General features: G+C 45.9%; 1 protein-coding gene across 1 annotated transcript in view; it reads right to left on the minus strand.

The window, feature by feature from the left end:
* SDK2 (sidekick cell adhesion molecule 2) overlaps nt 1–16702 on the minus strand; it is a 590299-nt gene that overhangs the window by 216054 nt on the left and 357543 nt on the right. Inside the window, exons 15-16 of the mRNA XM_086929413.1 lie at nt 9399–9546; nt 7518–7658 (exon numbers count right to left, since the gene is read on the minus strand). Coding sequence (XP_086785539.1) covers nt 7518–7658; nt 9399–9546 — 289 coding nt within the window. The remainder of the gene's footprint in view (nt 1–7517; nt 7659–9398; nt 9547–16702) is intronic.

Genomic DNA, 16702 nt, shown 5'->3' on the forward strand with positions numbered 1-16702 from the left:
AGGGACACACCTATTACCCCGGACCCCCCATCTCCTACCCGCAACTCTTCTATCCCAGTTCAGCACCGGGCAGGTGACTCAAGCGCATCTAACACTGACACAGATTGCTCCCCCTCATACACCACCCACACCCCCACCCCTTCTACCAACTCGCGGTCATCCACACTCTTCATCAACACTACTCACACACCTACAGATGGCCCTAACACCCCGCTCACCGCAGACGGCACAGCTCCTTCCCACAGCACACCTAACCTAGTTCAACACCAGAACAACACCCCTATTTACAAATCCCCCTCTCTATCCCCCCCTATACTCAGCCCCCATTACTCTCGAAATAACCACGCAGAACACACATCCTCTCTCAATCTAACTACCCCTCCCCACAACAGGGCCACCTCCAATCTCATCTCCCCTCCTACTCTCAGCCCCCACTACCCGACCGGTTCCCCCACCACCACTACCAGTCTCCCAGACTACACCCTGATCCGCCCGCCTACCATCAATGCCCTCACCCAGACCGCCAACCTCCTACCTACCTCATCCACTCCTCTCACGCCCAAAACTTCTCTCCCCCCTAACATCACCCAGTACACTAACACAACGCAACCCCGTTCGAACACCAGCCCTCCCTCCCATCAGCACGCGAATTCCCTAGTCGGTCATTCACCTTTGACTACCACCCCCAACCCCACCCCCTCCCCCTCCACCTACCTCACGATGGACAACACCCCCTCCACCTACCCCACGATGGACAACATCATGGCTACTCTCTTCCAGATCAAAGAAGACATACACATCATCAAAGAACTACTCTCCATACACCCCACACATCCCTTACCCACCCCCACGCCCCACCCCAAACTGGCCACTCCCCCCCCCAGCAGACACCCTCACACACCCGCCCAAATTGGCCACTTCCCCTACGGCCGACACCCACACCCTACACCGGGCGGCAATACCTGTTCATAGTCGCAAATTCTGCCCTCGGCCCCCTCGCCGTCCCTGCAACCCCGCACACAACTTCACCTCCCAACCCATCTTGTCCTCCGCCCTCCCAATCAACTCTCCCACTCAACTCTCCCCCAACCGGACCTCAATGCCAGCTCGCAATCGCAACAACCACCCTCGTCGTACCCACAACCCTATTTCTGATCTCGACACACTCACCCTTCTCCGCTCCTATGACCCAGCATCCCAAAATGACACAACCTCCCCACACCTCACCATCCCCTCGATACACTCAAATCCCCTTAGACCCCCCACACTAAACAACAGAACCTCCATCCCCAATAACCTCAGAAGAGTCCCCCTCGCTCTTGAACCACCCAGCACACCCCGTCTCAAATGCACCCTCCTCAATTGTAGATCGGCCTCGAAACATGCCGCCGCCATTGCAGAGCTCCTCTTATCGCGGGACCTCGACATAATCATACTGACTGAAACCTGGCTAACTGAATCTTCTACACCTATAATGGACATTCTAGTTCCCCCTAACTACCACATTATCAGGCTCGACAGATCAGGCCAACTGGGGGGTGGAATCGCATGCATTTACAGGAACAACATCTCTGTTCTGATAGCCAACTCCACCTCACTACCATCTCCAAATTCCTGTGAATACATCTGCCTCGACATTATCAGTGAGGGCAAACCGATATGCTCTCTTCACAGCATTTACCACCCTCCCAGGGACAACTTCACCTTCTCCCAACAAATCATGGATATGATCTCAACCAATTCCGGGCGGCAGCTCACCCAAATATACCTTGGGGACTTTAACCTCCACTGGAACGATCGTAACGACACGGTGGTAAATAGTCTTAAAAATTTCCTCGACGCTCTTAACCTCACCCAAATATGCAACAGCCCGACCCACGAGAAAGGCTCTATCCTTGACCTGATCATCTCCAAAGAGGACTCTATCCTACTCGAGTCCATCCAACCCTGTGACTGGTCAGATCACCATATTATCACATTCTTCATCAATGAAAAAGTTAAAGTCAAACCGACTCAATTCCCCAAACCGAAAGTTTGGAAAAGAGACATGAAAAAACTCAACCCAGGCTCTTTGCCCCCCAACAGGCGCAATCTCCTTCTTCCACCGACAGACGATACGGACGTTCAAACCCTGACTGACCACTATCTCAATGCCATGACCACAATAATTAATGAGGCTGCACCTATGCAGCTGAAAAGAGTCACTACTAAAATCTCCAACCCATGGTACGACGGGAGTCTCAATGAGGATAGACGAGACATGCGAATGGCTGAACGTATCTGGAGAGCAGCTCCCTCTGCAATGCACCTAAAAGACCTGAAGACAAAGAGAAACGCCTACTTCAGGAAAATAAAACGTACAAAATCAGACTTCTTCAGCCGCCAGCTCGACCAGGCAAAAAACAGACCGAGAAAACTATTTGAGCTTATCCGATCACAATCCAAGGAACAACCCCAACCAATTAACACTGCGAGTAAAGCACCCTCCTGTGAAGACTTCGCTGCTTTCTTTATCCAAAAAACTGACAACATAAAAAGCGATCTCCTTATTGATGCAAGCCTCCATTCCAAACCCCAGTGCCCTGCAACCGCTGAACCAAAAAACAATGCTACATGGTCAACCTTTGGCACATACTCGGAAGAAGAAATTGGTAAACTGCTCAACACCCTGAAACCATCCAATCACCTCACGGACCCCTTGCCTGCCTCCGCAGTAAAAGACTTTACCCCTCTGCTTCTCCCTCTCTGGACTAAAATTGTCAACAGCTCTCTCCAACAAGGAAGCGTCCCTGACTCCCTCAAAGTTGGTCAAGTCACACCTCTACTAAAAAAGCCCACAGCCGACCCCTCCGACCTCAACAACTACCGACCCATCACCAATATTCCCACCCTCGCCAAACTACTAGAAAAATGCGCACAACTACAATTGACTAATCACATTGAGCAATTTGATCTCCTCAACCCGCACCAGTCAGGCTTCCGAGCGGGACACAGTACTGAAACGGCAATGACGCACATAATTGACGACGCACTTCAAATGCTAGACCAAAACGACACTTGCCTCCTCATCCTTCTTGATCTCTCTTCAGCATTCGACACCGTTAAACATGAGAATCTGCTAGAACTCCTAAACACAAGAATGGGCTTATCTGGTACTGTTCTCAAGTGGTTCACTTCCTTTCTTCACAACAGGACGCAGAAATTCAAGAGCAACAACCTGTTGTCCTCGCCAATACCTGTAACGCTAGGAGTCCCCCAGGGCTCCTCTTTATCCCCAACTCTGTTCAACCTAGTCATGGAACCACTCACCACCTTGCTACAAGCATCCAATGTACACTTTCACATGTACGCCGATGACACCCAACTTTATCTCAAATTACAATCTCCCAATGACATCCTGCTCCTGAACGCAACAATCAGATGCACCCAATCCTGGCTTGCTGATAATCACCTCAAACTCAATGCCCTGAAAACAGAGTTCCTTCTGATCTCACCTCCAGCTAAGAGCTCCACTGCTCAAACCTGGCTTAAACACCTAACTGCACTCAATGTCCAACCCACCATCGTGGACTCAGCAAAATCTTTAGGCATTACACTTGACACCAATCTCAACATGCAGCAACACATCAGCAAGGCAACTAAGGGCGCGAACTTCCAGATCAATACTCTGAGAAAACTTAAACCCTTCCTCCCAGCCAAAGACTTCCAAACCGCAGTACAAGCTATAGTCATCCCCCGAATTGAATACGGCAGCACCGCACTAGTCGGACTCCCCCTAACCACAACCGCACCACTAAGAGCCTCCCTAAACGCTGCAGCGAGACTCATCACTGGGTCAAAAAAGCACTCCCACATTACCCCTGACCTGAGAGCCCTGAATTGGCTGCCATTTGAAGCCAGAATACACCTGAAAATCGCCTGCATGACACACAAGGCGGTTCACCTTAAGTCACCCGGTTACCTCGCCCAGAAATTGACAATATCTGGCGGAACCAGAAACACTAGAGGCACAAATAATCTTCTACTGAAACCGCGAAGATTCCGGAAGGAAAAAACATACAAGCGCTCCTTCTCTGGAATGGCACCTAGGATCTGGAACTCTCTCCCTCCAGAAACAAGGCTTATCCCATCCACTACACTCTTTAAAAAAGAAGTAAAAGCTATCCTCATGGCTAAATACACTTGAACTAGTATCTAGAACTCTGTTAACACTGTACTACATGCTTCTACCTGCTTGACCCCTTTGCCTACTTAGATGAGTAGTCTCCCTCACATACCCCTTATGTAACCTAGTTGTACTGTTTGATTTGATTTATTGGTATGAGTACGCCACCATCTATGTAAAGCGCTCTGATATCTGCAAAGATCTTGTCCGCGCTATATAAAACTTTTAAAATAAATAAATAAATAAATAAATACAAAGGAAACAAACAAACTGATGAGGTAGAGGATGGAAAGGCAGAGAAGACATGACATGGAGATATTTAATTTGACATTGGATGGAAAACAGTACAGATGCACAAATCTTCTGCGCTGTGTGAAAAACTATAACAAGGGCAAGCAAGTGTAACCTATACACACAAATAGCCTTTTGTGTGCGTGCGAATCCAGATTTTGGAAGAAGTTAGTTTTGCTCTCTAGAGGGATTTACTCACCCAAATAGTTTCATGTGAATAAATCTACTCACAAGGTTTGGAAGTAGAAGCTCCCAGGCTAGAATGCCCAGGGACGTTGAGTGCACCCACTAGCTCGAACACTTGTGGGCATTCGTGAACACTTCTGCACCCTGTAGTGCCTATCACTGTGCAAAAGCTAAGCAATGCTTCGAGGCACTGCAGCACGCCTGAGAATATAGACAGAACCACTTTATCTTAACCCCTTCACTGTGGCGGCTATTCCGCCGCAGTGCTAAGGGGGCGGGGCGGAAATGCGGCGGGCGCATGCTGGTGACGGAACCGCTCCGTCACCAGCGTCGGTTGCGCTGTGCTTATGACGGAGCGGTTCCGTCATGGCCCCACCCGCTCAATAGAACGCTCAGCGGAATTCGCGCCACGCAGGAGCGTCGGGCGGGCCATGACGGAACCGCTCCATCATCAGCACAGCGCCACCGCAGCTGATGATGGAGCGGTTCCGTCATCAGCAGGGGAGGGGTTAAAAAGCTCTAGTTCCCCTACCCTTAATGACGTTATGTTTGCACATTCTCAGTAGTGTGGCCTCAAATTACTGAACTACCTAGAAACAATGTGAACCAAAGCTGTAGTTATATACTAGGTTAGGACCTATGCGCATTGTGTACCACTCCAGTGGGCTTGGCATGAAAATGTAAATGTTTAGTGGAAGGTTAATCATTCAGAACCTAGGAGTATCCAGAGTTGGGTTTTGGACCAATGGTATAAAAATGGGATACCTTTGAGGTCCAATGATGACAGGCACTTCCCATTTTCATAACTTTGTGCCAGTTAATCTCCTCCATTCATTTAAAATGTGCAGTAAAGAAGTGTGTCTCTAGGAAATACCTCATCTAGAGATTTGTCTTTATGAAGGGAATCCTTCAATGGTGTGGTGGAAAACCAGTTGGTCATGCTACCTGGGGAATTACCAATAATGAGAGGTGCATTTTAATCCACTGAAGTACAACCTCCAGAATATGAGTTCTGTAGGGCGGACTAGGGGTCAATGCTGTGATACCGCAGGTTTCCAACTATTCTAGCAGCAAATCGAAGAATCTTGTGTTTTTTTATGGCACACCTTTTGACAGGGCGCACATTTCGACATGTATTACATGAACACAATTTGAGCTACGAAAAATCAGGAAGACAGTGCAAAATCTACGCAGCACTTGTAATACGTAAGTGGAAGTGAAGCGCCTTTATGCACATAATTGGCATTAGGGCCTCTTAGGCTCTAACCCCCAGATTCATCAAGAACACATTTTGCGATTCCTTAATAGCGAAAAATACTGATTCGCTATTAAGGAATAGCAAAATGCTATTCATCAAGAAATCACTTAAAAAATAGCGATTTCTATTAATTCCTTAATTGCGACTCGCAAATTGCGAGTCGCAATTAAGGAATATCTCCCCATTCATTCCTATGGGCCTAGAGGCCCATAGGAACGAATGGGAAGACCATCTCAATTTGCTAATCGCAATTAGCGATTTGCAAATTGAGATTGCGATTTCAAGGGTGCAGGGGTGTCCAAAGGACACCCTGTTGCACCCCTGAAATTGATGTGGGCACATATGTTGCGCACACACATGCCCTTAGGGCATGTGTGTGCGCAACATGAAACTTTGAAAAATGCACTAAGGTTTTTGCTTTTTACCACGTAGTTAAACGGTAAATAGCGCCCCCAGATTACGAATTCGCAATTTTTAAATGGTTCATGGATTGCATTTAAGGAATCTCAAATTGAGATTCCTTAAACGGAAATAATCACAATTTAGCGATTTCTAGAATTACGATTTTTGCATTTGGGATGATGAATCCCAAATGCAAAAATAGCACTCACAAAGGGCCAGATTCTTAGAATCTGGCCCTTTGCGAGCCGATTTCGACTTGATGAATCTACCTTCACAAAGGGCCAGATTCTTAGAATCTGGCCCTTTGCGAGCCGATTTCGACTTGATGAATCTACCTGTAAGTTTGGTAACTATTGTGCCATATTGTATCTCAACTCAAACCTATAGTCCCCACTTCTAGAGTGAGCCTTGCAACCTCGATTACAACTACCAGTGGAGAATCAAGAAAAGTAAGGCAATTTCAGATAATCTTTGCAAGAAACAGTATTGAGGTCACATTGTCAGTGAGTAGAAATAAGAGAATGTCACACTCCAATCCTGCCAAGTACTTTTATTTGCACCAATATCTAAGAAAAAGGCCTGGTATACAAAGTGAAACTTTCAAATTCAGAAAGGCAGAATATGGTAAGTAGGCATCAGGAGTGCGTTTAAAGGTCCTTTTCGGTACATTTGGACGAACAAGGTCCGTGCTAAAGTATGTCCAAAAACACCAAGACGCTGCCCTTAGACGAAGGCCCAGACGCATGCAAGAGGTGTGGGGGGTCCATTGTTTTCTGAGGATGACATATTTTCATTGCAAACCTCCAAACGAGGCCAGAACTGCTTCTTTTTGCAAAATTAGTGCCACTTTAGACATGTCTCGCAAAGCTGTTTAAGAATCACAAATCTGTTTCTCTTGGTTAGTGGCTTCTACGAGTGCTATGGCTGGCATGAGTGGAAAGAGATAGAGCTCATGGTGCACCTGGAACCAAGCAGCAGCTGTAATGATCAGAAACAAAACTGAGGAAGCAATGCAGCCCCTGTGTCAAGGAGAAAATATTTGTTTTGTGTTGAAAAATTGAAGAGGAATGGATCGAGGCCTTGGAGAGGTTAGAGCTTGGAGGAGGATAGAGGCATGCGGACTGACAGAGGAAGACAGAGAGAGAATAATGATGTACGGGGGTCGAACATAAAGCCACAGGAAGCAGGAGAGAGCAGGTGCTCCAGGAGACCCACCTGATGATGTAGCCCTTGAGGATGCCGTTCTGGTGGCTCTCGGGCGGGGGCTGCCACTGTATCATAATCGACTGGTTTGTTCTTCCGCTGGCGATCACATTTTGGGGCGGAGCACTGGGTGGCTCCTCTGGAAGAGAGACCCTGGAGAAAGAAGAGAAAGGTGCACATATGTCCACAAGTCCTCATCTCAGCAGCAGTACTACATTAAAGTCACCGAAGGCAGCTGCCTTACAGTGTCTCCACAAGAGGGCGCCAGAACACAACCGTGGTCTCAAAATTGGCATTGTTTCTGAGAGAATAGGAGAAACCCCACAGCTAAATGTCTTTGGGTCTGGGGTTGGCTGCTGCCAAGACTTGCTATTGGTCAGTACTATGTTTCTCATGTAAACAGATGAATGGTTTGATAACTGTATGCACCAATGATGGTGGTTGGATTGTTCCAATGCCTGCTAATATACAACTATATGACACTATATCGAGGACAATAATATCTGCATCCAGTATATCAATGTCAACCACACAGTTGGGGTAAAAATATTATTACCTTTTTTTTTTTTACATCCACGCTGCCCAACTCACCATATTAACTAATACATTTACAAACTAAGCTACCAGTACTTACCTTGTATTGAGGTGATTTGGTCGGTGTAGGGTATGCAATATTATATGATGCAATGTATGCAGTATAGCGGAATTATACTGTAATGTAGAATTCAGTAGATAAACTCGACCTTTATGACTTGTATCACCCTCTTTCAACTCCACCAACTATGGAGTGGTACAAGCCCTAACTACACTGAGCAGGTATGCTTGGAGTGTCAATACCTTGAAACCTCACTATGGCATCAGACTGTGTAACTTCCCTATCTGTGTGCGGATACAGAAAGTGTAAATGCACTCACTTTGTGGGTATGGTAAATGTGATACTATACTAACCCTCCAAGTATATTTCATCTGTATGGCTGCTAAGTAAGTATACTAACAGCGGAGGCATTTCTCTTTAAGCATCTTCATCACTTTTGAGAATCGCAAAAACAAGAAAATGTACAACTCCACGGGATTCCCTTCTGTATCGGTGTAAGTGTGCTACTGCAGCAATACCATGTCCATAGGTAAATCTTTACCTATATGATGACACTATATGAAATGGGTAACTTTTTAACGGTACTGTTTATCGCTGATAATAAGGTAACAATACTGTTTAATTATACTGAATGTGTTTCTAGTAACAAACTTCATTTCATTAAGCCGAAGGTTAGCTCACTTCTCCTCTCAGCGACATGAGCCCATTGGTATACGAGCGCTTTATAAATTCCATAAACATAAACAAAAAACTAAAAAATAACTACACCGAGGAAGGGGCCTTGATGGTCTCAAAATCTAGTAACTAAAATCTGATTTGGCGCATTAAAACTATCTGCACTGCAGGATCGCAAATTGTAATTTTTGCAAAAAAATACATTGAATGTTTTGCTTGGGTAGCATTGTATACCTGCGAAAAGTGAGGCTTCACGAACTGTAAGTACACTAAACGCAGAGCGCCTCTGCCAAGACAAATGCAAGTCTGGCACGAGGTTGACCCTGCCTGACTGGAGGATGGGGCTCACCGGCCTGTCAGAAGATCACTGTAGCTTCTTGCGAGTCTGTCCATCTATGTCATTCACTAACAGTCACCACAAACCCTCCGCCCCCGAATTATTAATAATAAACGGTGTGGAAACCCCCAGATAGGAGAGCTTTTGTAAAAATATCATTAGAACTCCCTAAGTTGCAGCTGTCGGATTTTTCCCTACGGATCACGAGGACAAGATGTAACCTTTGACCTTTGCTTCCCGATGCAAAGAAATCTTGGTGAGGCTCTGCCACCAATGCCCGTCTTACCTGTCCGTGTCCTTGCTGAACTGCCCTTTGCCCACGTCGTTCACGGCACAGAGGCGGAACTGGTAGGATCTGGCGGGGATCAGGCCTCTGACGGTTAAAGACGTGGACTCGGGATCAACGTTGGCCTGGAACACGGTCCAAGGAGCATCTGCAGGAGGGAAAAGAAAGGACGTGTTGAAGAGAGGGAGAGAGAAAAGACTACATAGGGTTACAGTTGTGGGTCTCACTAGAATATACAGTACATTTGGGGACTTCAAATACTTGATCGAGTCTAGAAATGCTGATGATATGGAAGCAATGCAATTAAATACAGAATAGTGTCCGAATCTAGGTCTGCCCCACCCCCTCCCTCCGCTTTTAAATTGAAAACTAATACTCTTTGGTTATTGGTAGATGTGTGGCAGGACAGGGCAAACATTGGACACAAGCTGAGCACAGATGACCTCAAGGCAGATTCTTAAACCTGCTTTAGGCCAACCATATGAGGATTCCCAGAGTGTGGACCCAATGTGGTACTGCTTCTTGTAACGCCATGATTAGGCTGGGTGAATTATTTTTCCAGGACCCTGGCCTTTATTCCAGCCTGCCTGTAGAACAAGAAGCCACGGAAGCATGCTAGTGAAAGGAGAGACTGACTTCAGCTGAGGAACATGCGAGCTGCTCTCCAAAGAGAGCTGAGGGGCTGCCCCTTGACCTGGGGCAGTCACGCTGACGACTCAGCAGCTGGTCCCAAAAGAATCAGCAAGACATCATGAGCAGGTGAACATTGGAGAGTGTCTTCATCTGGTGACCGGTCAATGACCTCTTCAAACATGGCCTTGAGATCTTTAGAGTGTGCCTGTGGTCTGCAACCGCTGCTCCCAATGGACATCTCTCCCCAGAAATATTCCACAGCCCTCTGATTTTGTCTGATGTAGAGCTGGCGAGCATGACCCACCACCCGCGCTCTAGGATGACGCCCTGGCACACTCTGTATCCATCCCTAGCCTCAGACGAGCAGGCACTTAGGTTTTACACATGTTCCCCTTTTCACCAAAGCAGTTTGACAATAGTAGTTGCTATAATGTTCCCACTCTCTATATTCCCCATCACCCGAGTGCCGCTCACCGCACCTGAGAGGCTGTAGTGGAAGGGCCTACAGAGGAAAGTAAAGCCTAATCCTTAACAGCTAAGCCAAAGCTAAGCCTTCCCAAGGGCATGAACATCAACAAAACATAACAAACTGTGTATTTTAAAACCACACGTTCACCCCCAAAGGAGCATCTTGGTGCTGAATAACATATCATATGTTTATTGATACTCAACTCAATGGTACTCATTTCAGCGACCTCGGAAAGAATGAAAGGCTGAGTGAACCTGCCGGGAATTGAACCTGTTACCATGAGGTCGAACACAGGCCCCTGCAGTGGATGCTTTAGTCCACTGAGCCACCAGACCCGGCACCAAGCTGGCTAGTGCTCTGAGAGCCTACCAGGGAAACAATCTCGAACCTGGCTGCTGGGAATGAAAAATGTAGGTCTGGTCTTCAGTCCAAACCTGGAAAATCATACCATGACTGCCGGGAAATGAGACAGCGCCTCTCAATGAGCTGCTCGGGGTGTAGCCACCACCAAACCTTGAGCATGAATACAACAAGCTATGCTGGCATACTTTTGTAGATATTGTAACAGTTAGCCCCTGTGATATGTGACACCAGTAAAACACTGTGAGAGGTCTGGAGGGAAGGCAGTGCGTCGAAACTCTGTGTTGTGTCATCTGCAATTCCAGCCTCCACGAGGACTGCAATGATAACAAACTTCAGCACCAAGGACAGCTGCCCAGCTGTGGGCGGTGCCTCGGTCTCCGTACGGTTACACTGGACCACTCACTCCCTTGGGGCCTAAAGCTGTAGGACCCATGGAGGGCACCGGGAGGGTCAGAGAAAGGCAACTTGGGACCCCATAGCCTGGCCTGTCCCGAGTTCAGGTGTTAGACTGAATTAGTGGAGTAAACTTAATCTAAGAAGTGTTTTTTTTCTTTTAAAACTCCTGTTCCTTTTATGTTAGTTTCTTCTAATATTCACTTGTGCATTGTTTCAAATATGTTATGCATCGCCATTATCAATTAGCCTGAGGGAATGAAGGAGTAGGTTTATCAGAATAAGAACATTCCATGAGGGAGGGCTGCTTGATCCTTAAAAGCAGATACTAGCTCACATTCTCATTTAGTGGAGTAGGGGCAGTAGAAATGCATTTCTCTTTAAGCTTAGAAAATGAAAAATGTTGTGAAGTTTTTTTTTCAGTTTGTGGCTGCTGAATTTATGAGATGAAAATATTTATAATGGGAATTATAAGGAAGTCAGAAATGTTACCCTTATTTTGAGTGGGTCATTAACAAGTCGATGGTAAATATATACATCGAAAGACATGTTCAGCTGCATACCTTGCAGAACGTCATATTGGAGGTGGGGGCTGGGAGTGGGGCGAATGTTAAATCAACAAAAGACACATTGCGTGAGTTTTCATGACACACACATGAATCAACATGGGTACATTCTTCACAAGCAAAAGGAATCTAACATGTGAAACACATATGGAGCTGAACCTGTCAAGGACACGCTGACGGACATAGTGTTAGCAGAAAGCTCCTAGAGGGTTTACAGGGCACCACAGGGCACATTTGGGTTGTGGCCTACCAACAAACATTTTCAATATTTCCATGCAGCCACTCGAAGAGCCAGCTGCCAACCATGGCACTGCCATCCATCAATTCGCCAGTGACACACCAATGAATATCTAGGTGTGATCAGAAGCTGAAACCAATCACTACAAAGTTGTCTCTCACTGATCACAGCCAGGATAGCGGAGTAAGTCTAAAATTCAACCTGAGTTACAGAGACGGATTACCTTTTATGTTTCAGCCCAGGCTAAACTCTCGGCTGAGTTCTGGCTGTCCACTCTCTCTTGTAATGGGATTCAATCTGATCGCCCAACCTGACCACTTCTATCTTTTTAAACAAGTGGAAACAATACAAAGGTGAGTGCAGGCATGTGTGGCAGGCTATTTCAGAATTAATTCCAAAGCCAACCGGGAACGCGCTTGCACCTTCATTTCGCAAAACCAGCTCCAAAAACCACACATGAACAAACACTGGTCCCATCTTTTGATGGTAAGTGATAATGGCCTACTTGAAGCAAAACTGAAATGCAACACAACTGGTACAGGAGACTGTTCATCAACACTGTGCAGGTCTCAGCACTGACTGGGAGTGCTGGAGGTGTCACACTTCAGACTGCTTTCTGCTGCATATGCCATGTTCATGCCATGCTACAGGGCGGTGTGAAATATGGCTTACCAGGAAAGAATTAACAGGATACAACATCCAACGTCTGGCTTCACTGCCACCATTTCCTGATATGGCAGATACTACCAATCTGGACAGCAGGATTGCTACCTCCTGCCAGTAGTGAAGAAATACTTCACCAGACCCTGAAGAACAGCTGAACCAGCAATTCATGAAGACTGGCTGATAAAATGATTCACACAGCATCACACAAAAGGCTCATTCACAAATTGTCAAGCCCAGTTCCATATGTTGAGCCGCTTCTGGTGATAGGTTATCTTGAACCAAGGAGGCACCCATCACAAAACTGCATCACCCTGGGAAATTGAAGATCTTGTTGAATTGAAGTTCAGTTTTTCAATTGTTTGCTTTTTTTCTGATTGCAGAGACACAATTGCTTAGCCCCAAAAGTCTCCTTTCCAATCCCCAGTCTCTTCTCCTTACTTCACCCAACCCCCTTCCAAACCTATCCCATATTCTCCTGTTTGAAAAGCTTCAACGATTCCTCTTCCATTCTTATCCCACATGCACCACGGGTGGACGGGTTTACCTCGATGACAACATTTCAACTGAATGTCTTTACTATTTTACATGTTTTATTGGTGTTACATATTATATTTTTTTCTCATGTGCTCTATTTCTTTTCAGCAAACCATTAATAAAAACAAAGTATTTAAAAAAAAACAGAAGAGATTGTATTACCCTTTGGCTGGTTAGGTCAGTTCATCACAAGTTCAGCACCATAGAACTGTCCATGGTTCTGAAAGTTTTTACCACTGAACTATAATTAGGCGTGACCTCATTGGGCGTGAATTAGAAAAGACGAAGGTACTAAGATGAGAAGGTTCCCTGGACACCTCTAAGCTAAACTCCCCTCAGACAGGTAAGGCCAGACTCTTAAACCAGTCTCAGCACGAGTCAAGAGCACGACTGAGTCAGGGCTCATGGGTCCTGCACTAGGGGGTTTACATCAAACTCACGAACCCAAGGCTGAGACAGATAGCTCCACTGGAACCTAAAAGGCATACATGCTATCATCAATTATTACCCTTAAATACCTAACCGCTGCATAGCCTTTTTATGTAGCGCTTTGAAGCAGCTCTCAGTTTCATACAGCGCCATAAGAAACCTTTAAATAAATACATATTATTTGTGTTGGGATTTGTTCTGACGTCGGGTGGAGCAGATTTACAGCTACGAATCAATGGCTGAGGTTGTAAGCCAATTAGCTAGACAATGGTTCCTCAGACAACAGGTGACCTTTGACCTTAGGAGATACCTCCTCCATATTCTCTTAGCTTAGACCCTCACAGCAGATCCAAACAACTGTTGATCCCTTTGTTCTGTCTGTCAAGAATTATTGTGTATTTCACACAAACCAAACGCATTTAAGACCTGACCCATTAAACGTTCCGAATTTCCCCACATTATTGCTAAAAAACGTATTCCAAACGCGGCACCCTCGCGACAATAACAGAAATGAACATTAACCTCCACTTTCCCTTTTTTTACAACAGCAACTATTTCTGGACGAGCATCTGTCCCTTGCAAGGTCTTGCCGCGAACTAAAAGACAGTGACTGGTCTCATGCCACCCCGACAGCCCCTACTACAATATGAAATGGAGTGCCCCTACCGGCCTTCGATGCGGTCCATTCAGTCCCCCCCCCCCCCTCCATCCCCCCACCCTCCCATCAGGTCACCAATGAGCTGGCGCGGCACTTCTAGGTCACCTTCTTTCAGGGCATAGGGGGTCAGAGGAACAGGAAGTGATGTCCGGCAGAGGAACAGGAAGTGATGGCAACAGGTGATCAAGTTCAATTTCAACTCGAGTTTATTCTGGAGCCCCCAAGCTCATTGGCCATAGCGTGGGTCTAACCCAGCAAAGCTCAATGGAGCAGGCCCGCCATGCCCCGTGTCCCCCATCTTGAAGTGCCTCGCACTTCGAGATGCAACTGCTCTGATGGCCTGTGCTGTCGCGCGACGATTGTCTCAATGACACAGGAACATCTTGTTCTGCTGATGAGCCGGACAGGGGAGATAAATGAAGTCTGCACGGTATGGAAATAAAAGCAGTGCCGTGCGAGCTCGCGACGCGGGCCCTTTTGGTGGCGATGGGGAAATGAGATTTGCATATGCAACGCAAGGGCATCCGAGGCCGCTGCTGGCAGTCGGCGGGTACGGACACAGCTGGCATGTGAGAAGGAGAGATTGCAATAAACTGGCAGATGTGCAGCCCATGGTGAGTGCTTGAAAGGACGGCCGTACACCCTTTCGTGCAATATAGCAGGAGGATGTATCTGTTGTGTGTGCCAAAACGGATGGAGAGTTACGTGTCTATGTGCAATAAAGGACGGAGCTACACAAGTCTGCACAAGGAAGCGTTCTGTGCATGAAAGCAAAAACAATCGGTTTGTGCAGGTTACATCTGCAACATGTGGCGATCTAATAGGGAACGAGTGAGCACATTTCTGTGCACGAAAAGCTGTGGAAGCATTTGTGCCAGAAGGATAGCATTGTACATATTTCTGGGGAATAAAGGATGCACAAAAAGATGAGGACATATCTGTGCATATATAATAAAATATAAGCCTTTGTAAGAAACAATCTGTTCGAGAAAAGATGAGAATACATCTATGCAAGGAGGAATGAAGGCATAACTGCAGTGCATACGCAAACACGAGTCTATATGTGCAAAAGAAAAGAAAGTTTTGTGTGTTTGTGTGGGCGCAGTGGTGGAATTCTGTGGTGGGAGGGGGTCTGAGGCGCACAATGTGCCCATACTTTTTTTTTTTTTTTAGAAAAAACGTTCCCCTGCTTTTTGGGACGGTTTATTTCAGGAGTTGAAATGCTTTATCAGAAATGATGGTCAGAGGGTCTCCTGTGCTATGAACCCGCGGTGGGTGCAGACAACTAAACAAGCCTTCTTGCCAGGGTGCCTGCTTCTCTGAAAGAAATGTAAATGTGCACAACTGGTTAATCTGCAAATGTAAACAGTGCTTGGAAGCCGGTCTTGGCTTTAATTGATGGAATCACTTGCAGCTCCATGATGAGACAGATGTATTCTTTTTGAGAGGTATTGTAAAGGAGCTACCAGCTACACTGTTAAGTATGTGCTTTTAAAAGACAGTTATAAAAAATTGCACTGTGTACAGTCTGGGTATTACTGAAATTATATTTTCGGAGCATTTTTTTTAGATCGTAAACCTTTTTCTACACATTTTATAGCAGCCTATCTTATACTGTGAGTAATGCAAGTTTAAAATTAGATTTACATGTTCACAGTGCTTTCTGATTGCGACCTCGTAGCACTAAACATACAACCAACCCATGGCACCAACCAGAATTCAATTCTGTAGCTCTCTGGTGCAGTACATTAACTAATAGAGTTCTTAAATTTATGATGGTACATTTCTCACTGTTTAACATAACGTGCATTTAATTTTCACTTAAGCAGTGCTTTTTTTATATGTAACTAAATGAAGGTGAAAGACCTAAAAAAGCTACAGAATATTTTGTTTTTTTTAACCACACTTTTGATTACAGCCCCAGGCCCACTCACCCTGCCCCCACTGCGAGCAGCATCACAGTTCCCATACATTTTAAATGCACTTCGATCACTGTGTGTAAGTAATAACACCATTACGACATGAATTGAGCAGCACTGAAATGACTTGGAGCATAATATAGAAAACTTATCAGAATGTAAGCAAACAAAAACTAAAGGGCCCCCTCTCTTTGCAGTTTTTGTTCGCCAATGTTTCTTTTTTTAACACAAAATAATAAGGCTGGGATTCGTGGCGGTGGTCATTACGTCAAAGTACTGATATTAAAAACCAAGAATACCCACATACATTCCTAGTTCCTAGTATATTTCTAATGGGAACACTAGGTTCTCTCAAGCACCCCAAAATGTTTTGCTCATGGGACACACAGCAATTCAACGCTGTGCCAACCAAGCACTGGACCACAGGCTACCATCC

The sequence above is a fragment of the Lissotriton vulgaris genome, chromosome 7 (genome assembly GCF_964263255.1).
Source record: "Lissotriton vulgaris chromosome 7, aLisVul1.2, whole genome shotgun sequence".
Lineage (NCBI taxonomy): Eukaryota > Metazoa > Chordata > Amphibia > Caudata > Salamandridae > Lissotriton > Lissotriton vulgaris.